General features: G+C 37.1%; 2 protein-coding genes and 1 pseudogene across 2 annotated transcripts; 2 read left to right on the forward strand and 1 right to left on the reverse strand.

Annotated features, from left to right (window-relative positions):
• The first annotated feature begins 1005 nt into the window (after positions 1-1005).
• LOC110714800 lies at positions 1006-19194 on the forward strand (annotated as a pseudogene).
• A 331-nt stretch (positions 19195-19525) lies between these two features.
• On the reverse strand, positions 19526-21580 carry LOC110714832 (disease resistance protein RGA2-like). Its single transcript, XM_021893383.1, has 2 exons — positions 21349-21580; positions 19526-21276 (listed from the first exon to the last, which is right to left on the reverse strand). The coding sequence occupies exons 1-2, from the start codon at positions 21578-21580 to the stop codon at positions 19526-19528; spliced, it is 1983 nt and encodes a 660-aa protein (XP_021749075.1).
• Positions 21581-22890: 1310 nt separating this feature from the next.
• Positions 22891-25746, forward strand: LOC110714833 (putative disease resistance protein RGA3). Its single transcript, XM_021893385.1, has 4 exons — positions 22891-23079; positions 23156-23483; positions 23582-25203; positions 25327-25746. Exons 1-4 carry the CDS (start codon positions 22891-22893, stop codon positions 25744-25746), a joined length of 2559 nt encoding a protein of 852 aa, XP_021749077.1.
• Positions 25747-26323: the final 577 nt, after the last annotated feature.

Here is a 26323-nt window from a genome sequence, read left to right on the forward strand (position 1 = left end):
ATAGGAAATGAAATATTATTTCATAGTTTGTATTAAAAACTTCTCTTAGAAGCTTTGGCCAAAAAAATAAAAAAAAAATAAAAACTTTTGGAGGGAAAATTTTTAACCTGGAGATGACATGTGTCATTCCTGGTTTCGCCTTTAGTATAAAGTTATAGATGCTTAATTCACCAAATACAAGAGCCATATAGGTAGGCTAACAAACAACAAATAATAAGCTAAAAAACTGAAAGTATAATGCCATGATTAAACCCACTAAATAAACTCATTAATTTCTAAATTCATTTGACTCTCTAACTTAACAAAATGACCAACATACTACTCCTAAAATTATTGACCCAACTATGGACTAACTCATGAAGAACAACGGAAGAAATCGAAAGGGAAAAAAAAAAATGAGGGTGGCTAGTCTCAAACCCATGATCAAGAGGAGCCTCACTACTCTATTAGCCACTCCCTCACCAATGTGCTAGAGTTACATATTTGTTTATTTACTTTACAAAAATTTGTTTTAACCTTATTTTTTTTTTCTTTTTTTTTTTTAAAAAAACCAAAACTTATAATTTTTTTTAAAAAAATCTGGGGGTTCAATGAACCCCCTTGAACCCCCCTGGATCCGCCCATGGTTGTCGTTTTAATGATTCACAAGAGTATTACAAATTACATATAAGAGAGCGATAATTTGATCATGTGATCTACCGTATATGTCCTTAATTTCTGCTACTAAGTCAAGTCCTCTTGTAGTTTTAGTAATCTCTCTAACACAACTCATGTAGTCATGTTGTGTGTAGAATTTTGAAAATAATAGTGTATGTTGCCATCCCCTTATTTGATACTCCGTATTAAGGAACAACTAAAACTTGATTTTTTTTTTTTGACGAAACTAAAACTTGAAATCAAATTGCATTCATGTAGTTTGTCACTTTGTCTAATATAATCATTTTGTTTAAAGAAAGTAATGGAATTGTGTTATACACCCAAAAATTACGTTGGTACCTTCATCAAATTAATTGCTAAACAAGGTCATTAGTAATCAGACTAATCACCACGAAAGAGAAACAAAGTAAAATAGGCAATGAAATGAAACATCAAAAATTTAAAAGGAGTGTCTGATTTCTTACACACACAAATCTAATATTCGATGATCATATAATTCACCTGCATCTTCAAACAACTCTCCCAAAAACTTCATCATCTTCAACCTTTTGCTGCAGATCCATCTTCATTCTCCAATTCTTCCTGATCTCCTTTCTACTGCAATCTCCACCATTTCTTCTCTTTCTCTCTCCTCAAGGTCAGTATTTTTTTTAAATATTTTTTTGAATTTTTTGCGACGCGTGTTATATGGATCAATTGATAGATTTTATGAAGCAATTTTATGCTATTATTCATCACTCATTTGTTCAATTTGATGATTAGTTGTTTGATGAATTAGTTTCGGATTTTTTTTTTTTGGTAATTTTGTGAGAAATGTAGGTTAATTTTGCCGAAATGGATTGAATTTGAGGGTTAGGGTTTTCAATTTTTGCATTGTTAGTGTGCATTGATAGAATCTTAAGTATTTGCTCCATTTGCAGCTGAATTTTGATGGTAATGTGCAGCATTAGCTAGATCTAACCTCTGATTTGAGGGGGAGAGAAAGAGGGAGCGGGAGAAATGCTGAGGTTACGGGCGTTTCGGCCGACGAATGAGAAGATTATTAAAATACAAGTTCATCCCACTCATCCATGGCTTGTTACTTCTGATGCCTCAGATCATGTCTCAGTTTGGAATTGGGAACATCGTCAGGTCTATACTCGTTTTTACTTTATATGGCGTGAATCGAAATTATGAAATGAGCTATGATTATAAATTTGGTTGGGTTTGATTTTAGGTTATTTATGAGCTAAAAGCTGGTGGAGTTGATGAAAGGCGGCTTGTTGGTGCCAAATTGGAGAAGCTTGCTGAGGGCGAGTCAGGTAATGTCAAACTTTCTCATGTTTATTAGTTTGCCGTATATAATTGAGTTGGAGTGTTGGACCATTAATTTTTATAGTCTTTGTACTGAGTTAGCATGAAATGTTATCACGGTGAATAATCATGGGATGAACTTAGGGAACTTTATTGTGAACTTGAAACTTGATGATTTTCATGTGTATTGAAATTACACCATAACACTCTCGATGTTTACTTCACTGATGTAATAAAATGTTGGACTATTACGCAATAGCGAGCATTGAATTACACCCAAACACTGTTGATGTTCCCTCCACTGTAGGATTGAAATGTTAGACTATTATGCAATTGCTAGCATTGAACCTTTGTAATGAAGCTTGTTAGTTTGTATAAGCTGTCCTCTCACTTAATGGGGCTCATACTTTTTTGTAATTGTAGTTTGAACGTGCAGTAAAGTATAAATTGCCCTTTTGCCATCAACCATATAATATGCAAACCTTTTTCTTATCTTATTCTCAATGCAATATTGATTTTAACATGCCAAAGCTGCCTCAACTTGCAAGGGATTATAATAGTTTGATATAGTTTGATGTTAAACTGGGGTATCCATTTTTTGGTGAAAATTGAATAATATCTTTCTAGGATTCATCCTTTCAACAAAATGTGAAGATGGTAATGACAACTTCTCCACCCATGCTATTAGATTGTACTCGCCTCCATGTTCAATGGATAGTTTTTTCAGTGAAACTAATTATTTTATAAAGCATTAGTGATAATTTTTCCTTCAGTTTTCTGCTATTTTATAAATACTACAACAAACATATCTTGCTGTTAGTTTTGGTTATCCATCTAGTTATTTTTGTAGTACGAAGAGAATAGGGCCCTAGTTTGGTATATTTCAATCCTCTTACACCGAATTTCCAAAAGAAATTTTCACATATTCCCTTCTTCCCTTCATTTACCAATTCTATCAGTTTATCGAGGTCTTTATATTGCAATTTTTAACAAATAGTACTAAGAAGATTTGAATTTGCACATGACATTTCCTCTCAAAATATTGCTTCAAGTCTTTTACTACCCATGGCAAGTATAACTTCTGATATTTATACCTTCTCACTACCCTCCGAAATTATACTATACCAGCTCTAATTGTGGGTGCGGTGCAGAATTCGCAAATATGAATCCACTTGCCGAGCTACACATACTAGATCAATATATTTGGGAAATCAAATCATATCTAAGAGCTTCCTTTTGAATACTTGATAACCACTAAGAAATGATAAGCTTTTGTCGGAGCATCAGAATTCCAAAGGGCAATGGGAAGGAACTTGTATGACTTGTATGAACTGGTTCTTTCATAATCAAATAGTGTAATAAGAGCCTTTTGTCATGCATTGTCAGTTGTTCACTTGTTCCAGTGTTAGAGGTATCAAATTCCATACCAGGCAACTCCCTCTGTACTAATATACATATATTGTTGCAGGTAATTTAATTTGTGTTGTATTCCTTGCGTTTAGCTCTGTTTTATGATTGTTGTGCTTTAAGGGCAGGTGATCTAGCCTTGGGGATTTAGGCACTGTATGGGGCTGTGGGAGATTTGGCCTCATCTGGAGATACTTTACTCTTATGCAACCGTAACGTGAGAATTGAGTAATTCAGCTAGCAGGAATTGAGTAATTTAGCTAGAATAATAATTGATAGCTTTTCTTGAGAATTTACTAGACTTAGTAATCATGTTAGATTATGATCAAGCTTGGGATTAGACACAAAAATACATGCTCATACTTAGGTTGATCCACTCTATTTACGGAGTGTTAGAATGAAATTGTTTGGAAGATAGTATCATAAGAAATGTTGTAGATTTAACTACTGAAGGAAGTATAAAATTTAAGTCCAGGACTTGTGCTCATCAGTCCTAGCTTTGTATATGTGTGTGTGTTAGCCAGGTCATATTGAAATTTGACTTTTTCAACCCTTAATGCTGGCCAAGGTGACTCAATTTAGTTGGAGCTTATATTTGATCTCCTACAGTCACATCTGTAGGAGGTATGGCTGCGTATGTCTGGTGTAGTTTGTGGTGGTAGTGGTAGTTCAACTTATGTCGTAATATACCACGTGTCATTTTCTTGTCTTTTCCCCCTCACAAAGATTACAGAATCTTTATTTAGTTGCTTATAAATTATCAACAAGTTAGAAATTGAATTTTACCGTTTAATGTACAGCATATTTTAGTTATAAGCAATCTTGATTGTTCTTGCGATTATTGTGCTCAGAACTTTTGAGTGGTGTTGCTGACTTTTTTTTACTGTTGTTGACAACTTCATGCTATTAGAGTCTAGAGGAAAGCCTACCGAAGCTATACGTGGAGGAAGGTGAGGAGCACTTGCTTTCCTTGTGATTGTTGAATTATATTTTTTGCCGTTCTGCTACTAAATTTGTTTTTTTGTTATTTTTTTTGTTTTGTTTTGTGTGTGTGTGTGTGTGTTATTTCAGTGTTAAGCAAGTCAACTTTTATGATGATGATGTACGTTTTTGGCAACTTTGGCGCAATCGAGCAGCAGCTGCTGAGGCTCCATCGGCAGTCAGTAATGTCACCTCTACTTTAAGTCCTCTACCTCCAGCAACTAAAGGAAGACATTTTCTGGTCATCTGCTGTGAGAATAAAGCTATATTTTTGGACTTGGTAACAATGCGTGGTCGTGATGTTCCCAAGCAAGAACTTGATAACAGATCCCTAATGTGGTAATGCTACTAAAATCTCTTAATTGTATACACGTTTTTGTATATACCAGTGTTTTGAAGCCTTGAAGGCATGAGGGGAAAGTAGTAGTAAATCCTGGAGGTGTGCCTTTTGGTAAAATAAGGGTTATAACTGCATAAATAAAAGTATTTATATAAAAGAGTTTTTGATATTGGATTTGATATTATATATACAGAAGTCACTGTATTAATTAGTATTGATATCAATGCACCATGATGGTACCTGCTGTATGAAAAACAGTAGGATTTATGTCTCTTGTTATCAGAAATATTTAGAGGCAGTGATTTAACTAATTACTCTGGTGCATCTCTTTTGCCTCAAGCACTGCAATGCATTAGGAAGCCTGGACTGTATCTTTGAGATGTCTTGTCCTTGAGCCCTAAATAAGTTGGAAAATTGGACTCTGCTCTTTGCATCTTGCTTAATTGCATTTGCGTAATTGTGCTTAATGTGTTGCTTGACAAGTTATACTACCTCCGTTTCTTTTTAGTTGACACGTATTCCTTTTTAGGAAGTTTTTTTTAGTTGACACATTTCCTTTTGGGGTAAATTTTTTACCTTGCATTTACAAGCTACCCCACTTGCTTTTTCATTCTCTCTCACTCTCTCTCCTCTCCTTAATATATGTGCCTAAATCAAACGCGTCAACTAAATAGAAACTGAGGGAGTATATGATTTGTATTGGTCATTGCTTTCCTTTCTTTACCTGCCAGGAGAATACAATAAAAAGAGTTTAAGGGTTTTGTCGTTTAATACTCCAATATGAGATTGCATACTCGTGTGGCTTTTGCATATGCAATTGCTTAATTGTGTTTATTTGGGATTGCAGTATGGAGTTCCTATATAGATCCACTGCTGGTGAAGGTCCACTAGTTGCTTTTGGTGGATCAGATGGTGTAATAAGAGTTCTTTCAATGATAACATGGAAGGTCAGACTGTCAGAAACTTTTTTGGTTCCTGTTGACTTGTGATATATTGTTTCTCAGAGTTGTTTCTGATGCTTCGTTACAGCTTGCTCGAAGGTACACTGGAGGCCACAAAGGAGCTATAAATTGTCTGATGACATTCATGGCATCTTCAGGCGAGGTAAACCTTTCATAATTTGTGTTAACACTGATGTCTGGTGAATTTGTCAAGCTATTTTTATTTATTTATTTTTAAGTGTTAACTGGTAATCTTTTCTGCTGTTTGGTTGAATTAATCAGCATGAATCCGGTGGGTTTATATCATGGGAGGATCCAATAATTCTTAATCAATTTCTTTTTAGCATTTGTTATTTTCCCTCTGGCTGGAGTTTTGCTTATATTGCTATATTGGTGGACTTTTGTACACTTTATTTTTGCCGTGGTCTGGAGCATCATTTTCTACAAATAATTTTTTTTGGATACTTGACACATCTTCCATGTGAAACACCTGCATACTCTAGCTATTGTTTCTCATTCAATCATGAGCTACAAAGTAGTTTGGAAAATCTTTAGTCCCTTTTCCCCATAACAATTCTACCCTCAAGTTTAGCACAATAATTTTGAATTGTGGATGGAGAGAAATAGTGAGAGAAGATTTAGTTGAAAGACATGTGGAAACTTTTATGCTGATTATTTTAAATTGCCTTGCTGTTGGGGGGATAGGTAGGGACAAGTTGGCTATGACTCAGATGTTTTTGAACACAGTAGTTTACTAGTTTAGGACACTATGTTTGGAAAATGGGGAAACTTTTTGGACTCCTGTGACATGATATGGATAATCTCTTCATATAGGTGGACCTTGTGTGGCTGGGGGTTTCCTTGCCTATATAGTTGATTGATTGATTTCATCAATATTCTCTGTAATTGTAGGCATTGTTGGTCTCTGGTGGAAGTGACGGATTACTGATACTTTGGAGTGCTGATCACGGCCATGATTCACGAGAGCTCGTACCCAAACTTAGCCTAAAGGTAGTGATCCTGTTATTTTTCTTATGAGTTTATTCAATATGGTAATTTTACGATGATGTATGCATCTGATTGGCTACTTTCTTGTGGAGTTATTTTTGAAACCTTGCAAATGCCTATTTTTTTTTAATCTTTTTGTGAACGTTCTAATTTTTTTGGGTTTCATATTACATCGAAGGCACATGATGGCGGGGTTGTGGCTGTAGAATTATCAAGAGTGTCTGGTGGCGCACCACAGCTTATTACGATTGGTGCTGATAAAACACTGGCTATATGGGATACAATCTCATTTAAGGTAAGTTGTGAATGCTGCAGGCTTGTCTTCTTGGTAGCTTTATGCATTCTGCTGTATAAATGTCTGGTTTTGGGTGGTCTGTGAGCAGCAAAGCTCAGTTGCTTTTACCCAGTTTTCTTATTCAGTATAGGATCGGCAATTGTTGATTAGTGATCTCATGATAGTTGATCTGGTGTTATAGTTTACAATTTTAATGGACACATCCGCTTGCATAGACGGGAGAAAGCGTTTTATTAATGAATGATGTTCCTAGATTTTCATTCTTACATGATCATTTTTCTTTTTCAGGAGATGCGGCGGATAAAGCCAGTTCCTAGGATGTCTTGCCACAGTGTGGCATCTTGGTGCCATCCACGTGCTCCCAACCTTGATATATTGACCTGTGTGAAGGATTCACATATTTGGTATTACATTTGCACCACTATCAAGATTTTCACTGACATCCAGCACTATGTTATGTTTGAAAACGCTCTAGTTACTTGTTAGCGGCTTGCAATTTTTTTTTTCCATGATTAGAAGACTAGGACTCTATAATTACACGGGATTTTTTTGGCCTTTTGACAGGGCTATTGAGCATCCAACTTATTCAGTGCTGACAAGGCCATTATGTGAACTTTCCTCCCTTGTACCTCCACAAGCTCTTGCACCAAGCAAAAAGCTCCGGGTATGTATCTTGCAAATGTTTATGGTTTAGTAAAGTAAGCCTGATGTCAAAATTGTGGAAGGCTTTGATGATTCTGCTGAACCAGACCTTTTTATTGTATTTTGTTTGTGTGTGTGTGTGTGTGTGTGTGTGTTTCGGTAGGAAAAGGTGGTTTTGGGTGTGGGCGACTGGGCGGAGGTTCTCACGGCGGCTAGGTGGAGGTTCTGTCGTGGCTGGGTAGTGTTTCAGGTGGCTAGGAAGTGGTTTCAGTGGCTGGGTGGTGGTTTTGGGTGGCCAGTTGGTGTTTCTGAGGGTGGTCAAGGTAGTTGGATGAAGTAGAGTTTGAGGGACAGAGTGATTCCCTGTGGGGGGTATTTGGATGGGGAATGAGAGTAAAGGACTAGAGGTAAGTGGGGTAATGGAAGGGGTATAGGGAATGATTGAATTTGTCTTATAATCATCATAAAAGGCATTGATGGTAGTTTGATTGCCTTTCCCTTTGTTGAATACCCCAACCAAACGCCCCTAAGATTTGTTAATTGTATTAGTTGTAGGAGATGTTTTGGGGTGTCTTTAGTGAGTTATGTCAAAGAAGTGGTAAGCTGTGAAGCCCTTAAAAATTATAGAGCCGGCTACTAATGGAAGCCAACTGTAGACTGGCATAAGAGACTGGTTGTGTTGCTAATCTAGTGGAAGTAATTCAGGTGCTAGTAATGGTTATTGGTTTTGATTAGTTAAGAGTTTAAAAGCAAAACCAAATTATGGAAATCGAAGTTCCAAGGGGAGTTGGGGAATCTTTGAAAGCCTGAAAGAGCATTTTGGGATGCACTCAATTCATCGAAGACGGAAAAAGATCAAATTAAAGCTAACCATATGCTAATTGGAGATAAAGAGAATTATTTTTTGCTCTTGTAAAACTCCGAACCAAATGGCTCATTGGTGGGTTTTGTTTTCAGCCTGAAATGCTCAGGTCCTGGATTTTTTTGACAAGGTTCAAGGATAGAGATCGTATGATTATATTGCTGTAGTGTGTCAGTGGTTAGTAGCAGGTGCTGTACTGTCTGTGTATTAGTGCAGTTCCTAAACGATTCCTAATTAAATCTTGGTATGCAGGGTATGGTATTGTTAGAAGTGATAACAACCCTCTTACATGATTTTCTACATGTTGCAGTTATGTATTTTACTTCAGAGACACTTTTAATCACACTGCTTCTGAGACAGATGAAGCTTCGTTATGTTGTATCTTCGCTGAATTTTAAGTGGCATCTGTTGTACTGGTCTATTGTTCATATGATTTGTTTGAAATATATTATATATTGTGTAAGGTGACTGAAAGATCCTAGATTAAATTTTTTAATAATTACTTGCTACTGCAGGTTTATTGTATGGTTGCACATCCATTACAGCCTCATCTGGTTGCTACTGGAACTAATATTGGTGTAATTATTAGCGAGTTTGATTTTCGAGCTCTTCCGCCTGTGGTTGCTCTACCCTCACCACCGGGAAGCCGAGAGCATTCTGCTGTATATATAGTTGAAAGGGAACTTAAACTATTGACCTTTCAGTTGTCTAACGCAGCAAACACATCTTTGGGTAGCAATGGTTCATTGACCGAATCAGCTAGGTCTAAGGTGGATCCAGAGGCATCGCAGGTCAAACAGATCAAAAAGCACATTAGTACTCCTGTTCCACACGATTCGTATTCTGTTCTTTCTCTTAGCAGTTCAGGAAAGTAAGTGTCCATGCACGCGTCTCGTTTGCAGCTAGTTTATTTCTATGCATGTAGTATATATCGCTTATATTGTTCAACTCCAAAAACATACTTTGGTCGGGCTTTTGAACAATCTCATCGGACATTCGAAGTCAAAAGAAGCTGTCCATTGTTTTAGTTGACGTATGTAAAGATGTTTGAAGTAAAATGTTTGGTTATCTACTTTCTATATATGTATTTCAAAATTAGAATTTGATGTTGGTTTACATGATAAAGTTTTGGAGGGTATTGATTTGGTAATAAGTTAGCTAGTCTATTAGGTCTTGATCTTTTGTATCATATTACTGACCCAGGTCATTTCTGATAAAATATATTGGTATTTATTTGGTAATTTACATGTACAGATCCTGTTTATTATATTTGCTAGCACGTGACTAAATATTCCTTTAAATTTTTGGTGACTCCTAAGCTATCAAATTGCTACAGAGGGATCTCTTTATCATCTTAAATGTTCCATCTTTATTTGTTGTCAACAAGAAATTAATATTCTGTACCTTATCAAACTTATGGCTTTATGCAGGTATCTAGCTCTGGTGTGGCCTGATATCCCTTACTTTTCAATATACAAGGTCAGCGACTGGTCCATTGTTGATTCAGGGAGTGCTAGACTCTTGGCGTGGGATAATTGTCGTGATAGATTTGCGATATTAGAATCTGCTGTTGTTCCACGAGTTCCTGTAGTTCCAAAGGGGGGTTCATCTAGAAAAGCCAAGGAAGCTGCTGCAGCGGCAGCAGCTGCAGCAGCTGCTGCTAGTGCAGCTTCTGCCTCTGTCCAAGTTCGTATTGTGCTGGATGATGGAACATCTAACATATTGATGAGATCAATTGGTGGAAGAAGTGAACCGGTATGTTTTGCATAAGCAATCTTTTAATCAAAGCTCTTATGCTGTACCACTTAAATGCTAAAATGTATTTTTCCTAAGGAAGCTGCGGTATGATTGCCTATTAGAATTTTATCCCCTACCCTTGCCGTATTTATTCACCAAGGTTAAATAAAAAATGTTACATATATATGGAAGGGGCAGAGCTTGTAAACCTGATGGGATTTGAACTCTTGGTCTTGCTCTGGGATGCGTGTATGTGTTAGTGAATCAGATTAGAGTTTTCATTTGTAACTGTTGGATCACACACCCTGGTTTCAGCAGTGATATCATTGGTCCTTTTGAAAGTGGAAATTTGGTACTGGTTTTGCAAAAAATATGTAGCAAAAGGCACCGTGCTGAGCTTGGTGTTTATGGAGTTCTGTCACCTCTTTCATCATCTTCTCCTTTTTCTTTACTAAAAGCTTCTGATATTGACTATTTACCATGTTCAGACTTCAGAACTTTTTTTGTGATTCTAAGGTAACCTGCTCTCATCGATGCAGTTACTTGTTGAATTATAATATTGAATTGAAGTGGAAAAGTTGCCCACCTGTTTGGGATGTGAATATTTTTCATGCACAGAAGCAGTTTATGAATGGGACAATCGATGTGTATGTTTTGAGTGGGGATCTTATTCTGCGTGGGTGTAATTGCTGGTGGGAGACTTATTCAATTGAGGTTTGTTCCTCCTTTGGAGAAGAGTAATATACGGATGTATAAATAGGGGATCATGTTATGTGGACTCTTCTTTGAGCCTTGGGAGAGTGACGTCCATGTGTTTCTTGTTGGACTTCTTGAATCTTTGCTGGCTTCTGTCCAAAGTTTAGATTATAAAGCATAGATCAGGGGATTTTGGGAGCAGTGGTGGGGTACTGAGTTTTGGAGGTGTGAATGTCAGGGAAGCTGTTGGATGCTCCTTGATTTATGAATCATACTTTTTTTTTTTTTATTTTTGTAATTTGATTTCATGGAACCTGTTGGATGCTCCTTGATTTATGGAGGAATAGAGGATTCATAAAACAAGCTTTTTCACATTTGCTTGTTATGACATGGTTATAACTAATATCTTCTATCTGATTGTGGTTGTGATTTACATTTTTTTTTCTTCCTGTTTATGGGCTTTGGTGATGCATTCTTCAACTCACTAGTTTGTATGTTTTGTAACTTGATATTAGATTTATTTAGCTTATTCCACTTAGCATGATGTAGTTTCAGTTTCTTTTTCTACTAGGTAATAGGTTTGCATGGAGGTTCACTCCTTGGTATTGCATATCGAACTTCCCGCCGTGTTAGTGCTGTTGCCGCTACTGCAATTTCAACAATACAGTCAATGCCTTTGTCGGGCTTTGGTTCTGGTGCTTCCTCATTTAACACATTTGATGAGGGTGTCGGTTCTGGTCCTTCATCTACTCAAAATTTTCAACTTTATAGGTGAGCCCCATTCTGGTTTTGTTTGGCTCAGTGAATCCAGTCTTATTCAAATTCATGAACTATGTGCTAAATTTTGGAGTATGGATATTTATATCATGTTTTATATTAAATGTTAATTGCTATACTTAAAATTCTATTGATTTTATCTTATTGCATAGCAAGAGTTGGTACTACAACGTATAATGTTTCTTGTTACAATCTCTAAAACCTAGCGTGTTTCTTGTTTAGCATTAGTCCTTGTAAACCAAAATAAATTGATAAAGTGGCCTATAGCTTCTTTTCTATTTCTCCCTATACTAGGCCTTGCATGCTTCTCTTGTTTATCATTGGATTTTTCTCTTCTATGTCCATAAAAGTTCATTTCGGAGGCATCTTCTTTGTTTGGGATCTGATCCTTGACATACGTCAAGGGAAGCTCTGGATTGAATACGCAGCCCCCACCCCCCCCCCCCCCCCCCCCCCCCCCCCCCTTTTTTTTTTTTTGGTGTGTGTGTGTGTGTTAGGCCTGGCTATTGGCAGGGTAACCCAATGGGTATAGGGTATGGGTCAAGATTAGAGGACCCTTATTGTACAGGGTCAATATAGAGTAAAAATGCTTGCCCAATTTGATTGAAAAAGAAAACAGATAGCGTTAAAAAAATATTAATGTATTTTTGTATTCACATATACTTAATTTTTGGCTTTCTCCTCTACTCTTTTCCCTTGATTGTTAATTGGCCCATCTATTATCAACTTGTTATTGACCCCCGACCTGCATTGACCCAATAAAATGTCTCTTTTGACCCGACCTGTTATCAACCTACACCGACCCTTGACGCGACCAATAACTAGGTCTTGTGTGGGTGGGTGACTATTGAAATATACCTTTTGACATCTCCCCATTACTTTGTATGTGTATTCACCACCCAAACGAGCATTTTAATAGCTGGAGGAACTAAAGAGAGATTTTTAAGGCAGACCACGTCCACCACGACATAGTAAGCTTGTTGCTAGGTTATTGACTAGATCTAGGACATATTGACTTATCATTAGAATTGTATGATTTTAGGGTGCTTGATATGAACACTGATGTTTAATTAAGGTTGATGTTGCAACTTGCAAGGCTTTAATTAGGAGATGTGGGGCTGACATGATGCTGAACGGGGCCTAATTTTGTTTTGTTTTGTTTTTGTTTTTGTTTTTGTTTTTCGCCTGCCTGTGTGTTTTACGTCTTCAAATATAATGTCATTTTTGTACGGTTACATTCCAGTATTCTACGTTTCTTTTTTCCACGACGAGATTTCACGTAAATTTGAAGGTTTTTTATTCCCTTAAAATTTGCTTTATCAGTAGTGAAGTGACCTTGAGCTTTCAACTTGGTCATACGACTCATAAGTTTTTACCCTTACCCGCACGTTCAGTGTCCTTTCCTCTATTATTTTTCCTTTTTGTTTCTTATTTCTAACAATGTTAGCTTGCATTATCTTTTCATTGTTTATCTAATCAAGTTCTGCTGCAGCTGGGAAACTTTTCAACCTGTAGGCAGTCTTCTCCCTCAGCCAGAGTGGACAGCTTGGGACCAAACTGTTGAATATTGTGCTTTTGCCTATCAGAAATATATTGTCATATCCTCCTTGCGTCCTCAGTATCGATATTTGGGAGATGTTGCAATTCCTTATGCAACTAGTGCTGTTTGGCATCGCAGACAGCTATTTGTTGCTACTCCAACTACCATCGAGTAAGTTACTTAAGCTCCAGCTCTGCTGTTCTACACCTTTCATTATGTTCAATGTCTTAAAATCATTTTTTCGTTATTATCTCTGGCTTGCATTTGAGAATATTTTTTTTATAAAAAAACATCTATAGTGACTTATATTGAAATACTTAGATGAGTGCCTTTTAAAGGTTAACTATTTTAACATGGCCACATTATATCGCTACATATTTTCGGATATTAGTGTTGTTGAATAATCAATTCCCCCTTTTTTTTCATTTTGGTGTTGTTTTGATAGAATAGCTGACCATGCCGTTGCATATTATGAACTATTTCACATTTTAAGCTTACCATTGACTTGGCCATTCACATTAAGACCTAATTTGGGTGAATTATCAAAGCTTGGTGCTTCTAACTGATGCTATTTTTATCCCACCCCATATTAAGGCCTAGAATTTTATTTTTTTTCTTTTCCTCTAAAAAAACAGAAGTATTTGATTGCATGTTGAAAAAACTTATTAAAAGGACAGTCGTTGGAATCTGAATGTTCGGCACAATTGGGAGACAAGTTATTAGCTGTGCTATAATGCTTTGAAGTGATTTTTATTTAACTAATTACAAGAAAAAGTCCCCAATGAATTCTTGTCCACTCCATTGAATTATTTAGAGCCCCTAATTGAAAACCATATGTTCTAGTATAAGTGAACTCCTTTAACTCGCTATCATGCAGTGGCCTTTGTATCATCGCCTTAAAACCAGCAATGAGGGGGTTGTACCATTTTCCCACAAGTGCAATTTTTTTTACAGCACTTTCCCAAAGCCTAGACCTATTGCTTACGAGATGAGCTTTCCTCATATCAGCTGACCCTCACCACAAAATATTTATCATCATTCTCTTTGTTCTACTTGCTTTAGTATCCGGAACTATGAATAGGGAGGGATAGAGTAATACTAGACAAACATTTAGTTATCTTTCTTTCAAGAGATAAGTAGCCTTTTAAATTAGGAAGATAAAATGATCTTTTGTTTTTATTTGTTATTAATTTTTAATTTTTTATATTTGGATTGTGGTGCAGATTTTAGGCTTGAATTCTTATGAATTTTGTTATATCTTTATTAATTATGTACATGGTGCAGGTTTTATGAATTTTAAATCTCTCTTACATTCGGTTTCATCTTTGATAACTTTTCTAGGGTGGTTTTTGTGGATGCTGGAATTGCTGCAATCGATCTAGAGACAAAGAGGATGAATGAAGAACTGAGACTGAAAGAGGTACAAGCTAGAGCTGTTGCTGAGCATGGTGAATTAGCTCTGATTTCAGTTGATGGTCCTAAAGCTGATACAAACGAAAGAATATCTTTGAGACCGCCAATGCTACAGGTATTGTTGACTTGTTTTTTGTTTTTTTTTTGTTTTTTTTTTTGTTTTTTAACTATCAAACTATTTATGCTCTTTCCCTTATGGTAGAGGGAGTATAATCTTTTAGATTGAACTATAGCACTTTGCAATGGAGTTGACTGATTGACTTGTTTAGCTTTCTTTCAGAATGGACTTGAATAATATTGGTTCATTAGACTCTCTTCTTTATTATTATGAACTAGCACATGGTTGTTGCATTTCTAATCCAAGGTCTAGTGTAAAACAGCCTTATCTTGTTTCTGGGTTGCAACATAAATAAAAATATTTAAATTGGTATTACAAAGATTCACTTATTTATTATTGCTACAATATCTTGAATTCCTTAGTTCCTTTTGTTATAAATATATCTCATAAAAACTTTTTTTAATTTTTTAAAAATATATTATTGTCCTTTTTCTTGCTTACCTATCATTAGATTAGATTAATAAGTCTTATATGTTTTGACCAGGACAAATATCTGGTTATTCAATTATCTGTGCTATGTGAAGTAGAGCTTTTAAAGTTGCATCCCTAAAGAGCTGTAATTTCATCACTAGCTTGTCACAAACTCAGTACTGGCTAGTCAAACAGCTTATTTCTATTTAGACTATCTAGTAGACCTCCAATTGCTCTGAAATCTTGTGTCAGAACTGATTAAGAGCTGGATGTGACGAAAATGGACCAGGTAATAAAATAAGCATATGTGTCATATAGTGTCATTGATTGAGCTATGCAATTTTTATCTACTGTTTTCAGTTCAACTGTTCTAGTCAGATTATCTTGTAGGTTTGTTGTACATATTACAGAGTATTGGCAGCTATATTGTGGGTTTATGCTGCCCTTTTTGAAAGAGTATATGTTACAAGATCGTTTATCATTGATTGATTTCTTTTACAAAGATCTGAGCATGTTGTAGTGACTCTGCTGTCACTTGTATGATTATCAAATGAATGATGGATGGAGTTATTATTGCAGGTTGTGAGATTAGCTTCATTTCAGCAAGCTCCTTCTGTGCCACCTTACTTAACATTGCCAAAACAGTCCAAAGTTGACGGGGATGATTCTGGTATGCCCGAAGATAGAAGAGCAAATGATATTGCTGTTGGTGGTGGTGGTGTTGCTGTTGCAGTAACCCGCTTCCCTGCGGAGCAAAAACGACCAATTGGCCCACTTGTGGTTGTGGGAGTTAGAGATGGAGTACTCTGGCTGATTGATAGGTAACCCATCTCTAGTTCTTAAATGTAGCAGAGCTGTGAAATTATGCTTGGTTTCAAGAAGCTAAACCAGTTACCAGTGGGTCCTTTCTACTTCTGTCCTATGGAAGTTTAAGGTTATATGAAGTTGATGCTTTGTCAGAAAAGGAAAACCCGAAATCAATCCTCAATTTTTTGAAACCATTTTCCATCTTTAGATGCTTTTGTACTTCTGTTTTGTGTTTCTCCTGTATATTTGAGTATTTAATATTCATGCACTGCTGAATTCACCTCCAGGTATATGCGGGCCCATGCTTTATCTCTTACCCATCCTGGTATTCGTTGCCGCTGTCTTGCTGCCTATGGGGATGCTGTCAGTGCAGTAAAATGGTAATTATCCTTCAAATTTCCCATGTTTGCTGGATGCATGTGCTTATTGAGGTGGTACATTAATTACTTTTGCATCTACAGGGCTACTAGACTTGGCAGAGAGCATCATGATGACTTAGCTGAATTTATGCTCGGAATGGGTTATGCTGCTGAAGCTCTTCATTTGCCTGGAATATCGAAGAGGTAAACTCATGTTACATGCTATGTACAAGTTGGTCATTCAACTCTATCATAGTTGTGCTTGTGCTTCTGATTGCTCTTTATAACTTGTGCTTTTGTAATACCTGACAATGACTATATGATGTTTAAATGATGCCTTTTTCAATGCATAAAAAATACGTGCAACAACTTGATTAGCAGTCGATGCTCCAACTTGATTGTGTAATGATCTCTATGATTTTAAGGTGTGATTTCATCTTTTCTTTCGCAGGTTGGAGTTTGATCTGGCCATGCAGGGAAATGATTTGAAAAGAGCTCTTCAGTGCCTTTTGACAATGAGCAATAGCAGGGATATAGGACAAGAAACTTCAGGGTTGGATTTGACAAACCTGTTAAATGTAGCTGCTAAGAAAGAAAATATTGTAGATGCAGTGCAAGGGATAGCAAAATTTGCAAAGCAGTTTTTGGATCTTATTGATGCAGCAGATGCAACAGCACAATCTGAAATTGCCCGTGAAGCTCTTAAGCGATTAGCTGCAGCTGGTTCTGTGAAGGGATCTTTGCAGAGTCATGAATTAAGGGGTCTGGCATTGCGACTTGCAAACCATGGGAGTTAACCCGCTTAAGTGTATGTTCTTTTTGTTCTCTTCCACTCTGGTGTACTAAGATACTGTTGTTGAAGATTGATAAGTTTATTTTTTATTTTCACTCATAAAAATTATTTAGACATCTGCATGATCAAACTTAATTTTCACTTCTTTATGATGATCTGGATGTAGTGGGATATCTTTTAGAAGTTCTCATTTATAAATATGATAATCACCTATCATTCCAATGTGACTAATCTTGTTAAATGTGCACGTGGTGCTGTCAAATCTATTAAAGCTGTAGATATAAATGGCTCTTACATAATCTGTTGCATCAAGCAACTTCTTGAGTATATTTACTCTTCATGACTAAATATTAACATAGATACGGTGTGTCCCTGAAAAATCCATTTTAAACTTGGTAATATTTTGCCATCCTGCTGTTAAGACCAGGACTTTGGACTCTGGCTGCATACATCATTTGTAGATTTTCCAATGAGATTTATATCAACTGCAATCCCTTTCAGCATCAAATACTTCTTTTTGCTCTTCCTTGTGATTACATGGCTGCATTACCTATCTCTTCTTTGTGCTACTCAAAATGTATTTGATGATTGAATGCAGACTCTGGTGAATAATTTAGTGTCACTTGGATTGGGACGTGAAGCCGCATTTGCGGCTGCAGTTTTGGGTGACAATGCTCTCATGGAGAAGGCGTGGCATGAAACAGGGATGCTTGCAGAGGCTGTACTTCATTCTCATGTATGCTATTTCAAGTTACATGAAGCCTCTTCTTATTTATTTATTTATTTATTTATTTATTTATTTATTTATTTATTTATTTATTTATTTATTTATTTATTTATGTATTTATATATGTTGGTATTACTGCCTTGTCTGACTAGTTCATATTTATCAGGCCCATGGACGACCAACTCTTAAGAACTTGGTTGAGTCATGGAATAAAATGTTGCAGAAGGAGATTGAGCATACTCGAACAACCAAGACTGATGCAACTTCTGCATTCCTGGCTTCTCTGGAGGACCCCAAGCTTCCTAGTTTAGGGGACACTAATAAAAAACCTCCTATTGAAATTCTTCCTCCAGGGATGAGCTCTCTCTCGCTTTCAATTTCCGCTCCAAAGAAATCATTGCCCGCCACAAAGGGTTCTCAACAGGATCCTGGTAAACAGTTGTTATTAGGAGCACCTCCTACCGCAGCTCCGATTAATGGTGTTATACCACCACCAAAAGATTCCGGAGATTCAAGTGTGATACCTCCAGCAGAGTCCAGTCAACCCGGAGCTCCGTCCACAGCAGAATCAAGCGAACCTGGAGCTACTCCTCCAGTAGAATCCAGCGAATCTGGAGCTACTCCTTCAGCAGAATCCAGCGAATCTGGAGCTACTCCTCCAGCAGAGTCCAGCCAACCTGGAGCTGCTCCACTAGAGTCTACCCAAGCTGGAGAGGAATCCGACGAAGTTGGAGCTTCTTCGGCAGAAGTTTCTCATCAACCAAAACCTGAAGGAGCACCTTCTTCGGAAAATTTGAGTGAACTAGGATCTTCAAATCAAGCTGATTCTAGCCAGTTGGCAGTTTCTAATTCAGTGGAATTAAGTCAGCCAGGAGCTGTACCACCAGCTGACTCAAATCAATCTGAAGCTTCACCACCTACAGTTGACTCAACTCAATCTGCCTTGGACCTCAAGGCTTCTGAGCAGCAACTACTTGACAGTATAGGTCCAGAGGTCGCCAAACCAAGCAACTCAAGGTCTGCATTTGCAGATCTAGAACAACTGCTTATGTAACCTGTAAGTGAAGAGAGATGTATAATTTTTTCTTTCCTTATTTTTTTGCAACTTTTTTCCTCCATTTTTCTGATTCTACATTTTGGTATATTATGTATGATATAAGCTTGCCTCGAATATTTTTCTTGCCATCTTATTGGGATTCCCAAGTTCCGTTACATTTTTTTTTGGCAATTTCCCAACTGATTTCTAGTATTAATATTCTTTGTATCATCATATTCCGTAGATATAAGTTCAGCTAGGGTTTTTTTTTTGAAGCCATATACTTCATCTGTAGATTTTCCAATCAGAATTATTTGAGTGAAATTTAATGTGACGGGATTTGGCATTGTTCTATTTTGGCTTTGTATTTATCTTTCTATGTAGTTTGTATTGTAATTTAACTAGTCAAATGTTACCTTTCATAGAATAAATCTTTGGCGATTTTGGACTTCCCTCTCCACAAGCATAGATCCACGGTAGGTTTCAGTTGTGTTTTGGCTGCTTGATCTAGTTTTGTTTATCATATACCTCAGAATCACAGCTTAAAAAACAAATCCAACATCCATTGAATGTAAATTTCAATTAATCCATGAAAGGTAAAAATTCGATTAGTTATACAACGATACACTCTGCATTATAGTTGTACAGTGGATCACTCATTGATTAAAAACTCATATCTTTCTGATTAGCGAGAGGATTTGTCTTCGTAGTCTATCCATATGCTTCCAACATGCTCTATCTGGTGCCAATCTACACCATCAGGTTTTGAGCAGCTGTACTTGAGCAAGGGACAATCTTCAATCAACAACTCTTCCACTGAAGCAGGCAAGCGTCCCTCTGGCAGGGACCGGAGCAAGGGACAATTACTTATCTCCAAATGTCGGAGCGAATGCATGTCTGAAAGGCTGCAAATTGTAACCAATTTCGGGCAATCCTTCAATTCCAGTTTAAGAAGGGATGGAAAATCGCTTTTATGTACATCTTTCCATTCTTCCAAAGAAAGCAAGGAGATTAGTGCCAAGTTTTTCAATTTTGGGAATGCAACTTTTTCATCAATTCCATCATTGTGTTCAATTACTCTGCAGAACTGATTATCAATGACTCTTATTCCGGTTAATCCATCTATGGTGAGAAATTTTAGCGAGGGTAGGCGCCCTAAAGGAGGTAAGACCCGGCAATTTTCACACTTGAAGAGGGTAATGCTCATGATGTTGGAAAAAGAAGGATCACTAAACCAACTTGGGAATTTTGAACCTCCATAACTGAGTACCTTGAAGTATTTGAGGTCTGTGTGTGGCCGCAGGCACTCAATAACCTCGTCGTAAACTCTGCTAATTTTCTGTCCACTTGAGCTCCATTGAAGCTCCAGGCTCCTCAGATGCACCTTGGTGATCAGGTCTGCTTCCCTGGCTTCCACTGAGCTTGCAACATTCTGAAGCTTTGTAAGGCGGAGCTCATTTAAACCATCAAGGTTCTTGAGCTCAGCTATTCCGCAACTTAACTCACAGCCAATAACAAATGGCGACAATGTACAAAGGCGAGTAAGTGCACCAAGGCCAGGGGGCATACAGTGCAAGTAGGTATGGACACCAAGATCAAGATGTTGAAGATTTTCTAATCTAGTTGTATCTTTAGACAATGTAATTAGGCCGCGACAATTTTTGAGTTTTAGAGTTTGCAGTTCCTTAAGGTGGCCTACGGTTCCAGGCAAGTTTTTAACGAGGGTCTCAGAGAGATCAAGATAGCGCAAGCCCCTTATATGGCCTATCGAACTTGGCAGCTCTGTAATTTTAGTACAGCTCAAATTCAGAATCTGCAGGTGCTTCAATGAGGTGAAAAAATCATAAGGTACATGGTTTGTGCGAGACCGATGACCCTTAAGGAACCAAAGTGTCCTCATATTTATAAATTTTTCCAACACTGGAATAACATTGGATGGAAAACGCCACATTGTTACATGCTCAAATGCTGAATTTTCGCAACTGAGTGAATCAAGGGGGTCATCAAGATCGATTTTGAGATGGGTCTTTTCCGAATTTGTGACATGTTTAGATACCAAATCAGTTACCTTGTACCAAAGCTTTCCAGTTGTTTCATCATACCTTGAAGGATAGAGATATCCCTCGCTTTGGTATGCTTTGAATGAGGAAACAATGGAAGCGAGAGATGCATCTGCAAAAAGACCTGTTGCCTGACCAAGCTGGATTAATGTATCCCTCTCGATTTCATGATCCTCGGGGAAGAGGCTCAAATAATGCAAGAACGGAGAATCAAACAACGGAGGTAAATTTGTTTGGTTTAATGATGAAATTTGGTCAAGTACAGAGGGCTCCTTAGGCAAGCAGTCTATAAAGAACAGATCTGTGGCGCGTTGGCGATAAAATGTCACTGAATCACCAACAGTTAGACCCTTTGCCTGTGCAAATTGGAGCCAACCTTTGCCAAATTTGTATGTGTAATCAGACTGATCTTCAGAGAACTCCAAATAAAATCCTCAATTTTTTTTACTTTGAATGTCATTGAACAACACATGGCCAGACTTATCTTGCTCGGCGAGGAAGATACTGCCATACTCTTCTGCTAATGAACAAACACCTATAGTATCCTGTTTCTGAAGCTCCTTACAGAACAAAAGTTCAAGTTGTGCAGGTTTCTTGATGCTTTCTTGTTGACTGCTACTCGCACTATCCCTGCTAGACAGGGCCGTTGTTCGGAGTCTTCTATGTGCACTGGAGTCCATCTGGATCGAAGTTGATATATCGATGATTGGACAGTTGTTCTGGTGCTTCTTTTGTGTAGAGTTGAAAAATGAAAGGCCAACTTGAGATGAGAAAAAATTCTCCTGTTAGTCCTATGTATTCTGTCAAATATAATGGTAATTTGTTACATTTTTTTTTCCTTTCAAATAATCCATATAGATTAGTCAGGTAATGTATAATGTATTGAGGCCTTGAGGGTGATATTTAGTTGCATATACTTAGGAATTATGGCCTTGAACATAACTGCCTAGACTTGTCAACACTGAGGTTCTTAATCATACATAAATACAGAAAAAGGTACGCGATCAAGGAAGTATTCAATATATAAACTTAAATACTTAATAATCAGATATCATTATCATCCCTAACTAAAAAATGTTCTAATATCACTGAAAAAATATATACATAGTACATCTTGAAAGCGATGATAGCTATTAATAAGTAAGATTCCAGGAAGAACAAGCTAGGCAACTTCATATGTTCTGTTTCATCATTGTAGTCAAACTATTCCTCAAGGTGGCAGCCATGAAGTCATTGAAAAATTTAAGCCAAGCTAAATATCATTGTGAATATAAATTCGAAAAGTTCTTTAGACGGACCTCTTTTTATTTTTAATTATGGGTAATGTTATACATTGCCCTTAGGCTATATATAAGCATTAAAAACACTCCTGGAAATTGTATAAATTTAGGAATTCATGACAAAAACACACGTAGATTAGTGTAATTAGTGTGAATTTGTCATGATTTTCTAAATTTAAACCGTTTCAAGAGTATTTTTAATGCTTATATGTAGCCTTAAGGGCTATGTATAACATTTTCCTTCAATTATTTATTTATTTATGAGGATAGAAATGACCGTTAAAATATATTGGGAAAAGGACCTTTAAGGCGACTTTGGATATGAAAAGTAGATTATGATTATTTATTTAGATTAGAGATTTATTCAAATCGATTCGATATGTATTTGTTAAAATTTGATTTATATATAATACAGTGATGTATATACAACTTCAAATTAAAATGGATTATCATTAGTTTAAAAAAAGAGTTACATCATACTCCGTACTAACTACTGACTTAGTTTTGATGATGTTAAGTTAACAATGGCGTTAAATTTTCATTTTTCTTCTTTTTTTATTTGTCTTATTGTCCATTGAACTTCTGTAAACTAAATGATAAACCTTTTACAACCATAGCAAATGATTTCTAATTGATATCTGAAGCATTCACCTCCATTCTTTGTCTTATTAAGCTGCACATCACAGCTAGATAGCTAGCTTGATATCGGTATGGCCTTAGAGTTGGTTGGCGGCGTATTTGAAACTATCGTTGTCCAAGAGTTAATTGACACCATCAAGTCTTTTGCTCATGATCAATATCGCCATGTAATATCAGACCTGGAGATCAAGCTGAAAAATCTAGAGATGAGCTACACAAAAGTTCAGTTAGCGCAGGATCAAATAGATGGATGTGAGCTGGTAAACAGCCATAAACACCAAATTTGGGTTGGTGATGCAATGACATATTGTTACAACTTTGAAGACTTGATGGTAGATTTCGCGCTTAAGACTAGAGAGAGGGAAGGTGCCTTGTCTTTCTTGCAAAATTGGTGTGTCTCAAGAGATGGTGAACCTGCAGTATAATTTAGATTCATTGTCAATTGGAGTGGCGAACTTGGCTTGTGTCAAAATCAATAGGCCTCCTAAAACTCTTGCTAGGATGCTGGATATTACACTAGACAATGATGTGGACTTCATGAGAATGCGCGAGAAGGAAGAGATTGTTGAATTGTTGCTGGATGCAACTAATAATAGAAGCTGCAGCAGTAGCAGTAGTAGCAGCGATAGCTATCAATGCAAGAACATTATTTTGTCGATAGAGGGCATGTTTGGGCTAGGAAAAACATACCTTGCTCATGTTATCAAGAACGATTTAAGCATTGAGCAAGGTTTTGACCACAGATTTTGGTTTCTGTGTCAGGGGTTTTAGACTTGGAAAAGGTCTTCAATTCGGTGACAGTCCAAGCTTCCCCAGAAACCGAAAAGATCATTCAGGAGCAGGGGAAGCAGAGAGTGTTCAGAGACTTGTGTAAGCGAGCAAAGGTGTTAATCATATTGGATGACTTGTACAATTTTCCAGTTCCACAAGAATGGGAGGTCTTCGAATCTATTCTCTTCAATTCCACCTTAATGTACGGTGTCATCATCACTACTCGTAATCCTGATGTAACACGGTTAGTTACTTCTCTTAGTACTGTTCCTGTAGTTGCCTATCATTTGAAAGGGCTATCAACAGAGAATTGCCAATCTATCATCCTACAGAATTCTTCGAAACACAAGCATTATTCTTGGGACACGATATCACTTAAGGTAGCCGAAAATCTCTGCAAAGGCTTACCTTTGGTGGCCAATACCATCAGACTTCATATCTCCTCTGTGTCCGAAGACAGATGGTCGTCTATTCAGCCAAGTGATTTATGGGATATCCCCAAACTTAGGGAACAAATCTTCCCATCAATTGAGCTGAATTATACAAATCTGTCTCGAAGTCTAAGGAATTGTTTCTGTTATCTCTCTCTTTTCCCTGTGGATTTCCACTTTCAGAAGGAAGATTTGGTTCGATACTGGATGTCAGAAAGTTTCATTGAGCAAGAGATTCCTAGGAACTCTTATGATCATGCAAGATTAGAAGAGATTGGAAACGATTGGTTTCATGAGCTGCTATCACGGTCTACAATCATCTACGACCGTGAGCTAGAGGTTTACCGATATGCTCAAGAAGTCAGTTCTTACATATACGTTCAGCTTAACAAAAAAGTTGATACGTATTGGTCCTCTTTGAGCCAGAACAGGCACTCTTCGATGCTGTATGTTTGCTTTCGTAGAGCACCACATGTATCTTTTAATTTAAAAAAGATTGCACCTTCAATATTGAAGAAAATGGAAAAATCTTGCAAGGGTCTCCGAACACTAGCCTCATTATATGAGGGAACAAAACTCGCTAAACTAAGTCGTGGTCTGTTCTGTAAATTACAAACTCTGAGAGTACTCAATTTGAGTAACACTGACATCAAAGAGCTACCTGGATCGGTTGGGAATTTGAAACTTCTACGCCTCCTGGATGTGTCGTCGACAGAAATTGATAAGCCTCCGGTGTCTATCACCAAGCTCAATACACTAGAAGTCCTCAAATTGACTGGTTGTTACATACTCGAATTGCCTAAAGATACAACAAGGTTGGCCAACCTGTTGCATCTCGAGGCAGATATAAAAACTTTGTGGCGTATGCCCCCTAACATTGGAAGGTTGTCGAATCTCCAAACGCTTCCTGCGTTTGTTGTGGGTGATGAAGATGGGTGTCGAATAACAGAATTAAAGGGTAAGATACAACTTCGAGGTTCAATTTGCCTTACAAATCTAGAAAGGGTTGAAGGTGAAGATGAAGCTAAGGAAGCTAAGATGAACGACAAGAAATTTGTTAAAAGGTTGGAACTCGAATGGAATAACTATCGAAATGATCAACTCCAAGACAATGAAGTCCTAGCCGGACTTGAACCACATGAAGATTTGGAAGAATTGCAAATAATTGGATATGGAGGTCCTGTCTTTCCAAATTGGATCAACTCGATAAGCAAGCTGACGGCCATCCACCTCCAACGGTGTTATGAATGTAATATATTACCTCCACTACATAATCTTCCATGCCTTTAAACCCTTCATATACAGGAACTGCGCCGCGTAACATACATGAGCTTTCATTTTTTTAACAAGGCAATACAGGAAGAAGTGAGTTTCCCATCATTAGAGTCACTAAGAGTTGAAGACATGGCAAGGCTTGAACAATGGGATCCTGCAACGAAAATGCCTTGCCTTTGCGATTTCAAGGTTGTGGATTGTCACAAGTTGAGAGCTCTACCTGCACTAGATGAGTTTACTTCCTTAACTAATCTGGTGATAAGGAATGACACTGCTTTGCAGTCATTGCCTGACGAGAAAATGCCCTCGTCTCTGAAACAGTTGATCATCGAAGGAAATGCAGAGCTAGCAAGTAGATGTTATCGAATCGTTGGTGGTGACTGGAAGAAGATCCAATATGTTCCCAAGGTATTCATTGATGGAAGAATGTATGACACCGAAAATATTTAATTTAATGGAGAGTTACTCCATATATTGAATATCAATGAACCACAATTATTCTAATCATCTTTATGGCAGTTCATATTTAAAGTATCTTGTGTGTCATGAGAAATTTGTACTTCCTCCAACTAGAATTGGATGATAAAATTTTGATATGCACCTTTCAGAAGAATCCAATGTACTGTAATTATTAAATACTTGTACATAGTATATACATATATATATACACAACATAATTCAATACTTATTTCTTAATTATACCTTAAAGAAATAATGTAATTGGATCCAAAAAAAAAAAAAAAGTATCAAATGTAACATTTCTTTATTCTCTTATATATATCACAAGCAAATAGATTAATAAAACCCAAACTTGATATATTAAGATCTAAGTTTGTCTAGATCCTTTCAGTTTAGAGCTGAATAATACGAGCCTGGCTCGCTAGCTTGATCCAGGCAGATGTTTTTAGGTGCAGCCCGAACCATGATTACGTTGATTTTGGGGTAGATCCAATTTTGAATTTTGCATCCCAAAAGCAATCACTATGCAAGCACCATTCTCGGCTTCTTATTCTTTTCATGGAGTGCA

This window comes from Chenopodium quinoa, unplaced genomic scaffold (assembly GCF_001683475.1).
Source record: "Chenopodium quinoa cultivar QQ74 unplaced genomic scaffold, ASM168347v1, whole genome shotgun sequence".
Classification (NCBI taxonomy): domain Eukaryota; kingdom Viridiplantae; phylum Streptophyta; class Magnoliopsida; order Caryophyllales; family Amaranthaceae; genus Chenopodium; species Chenopodium quinoa.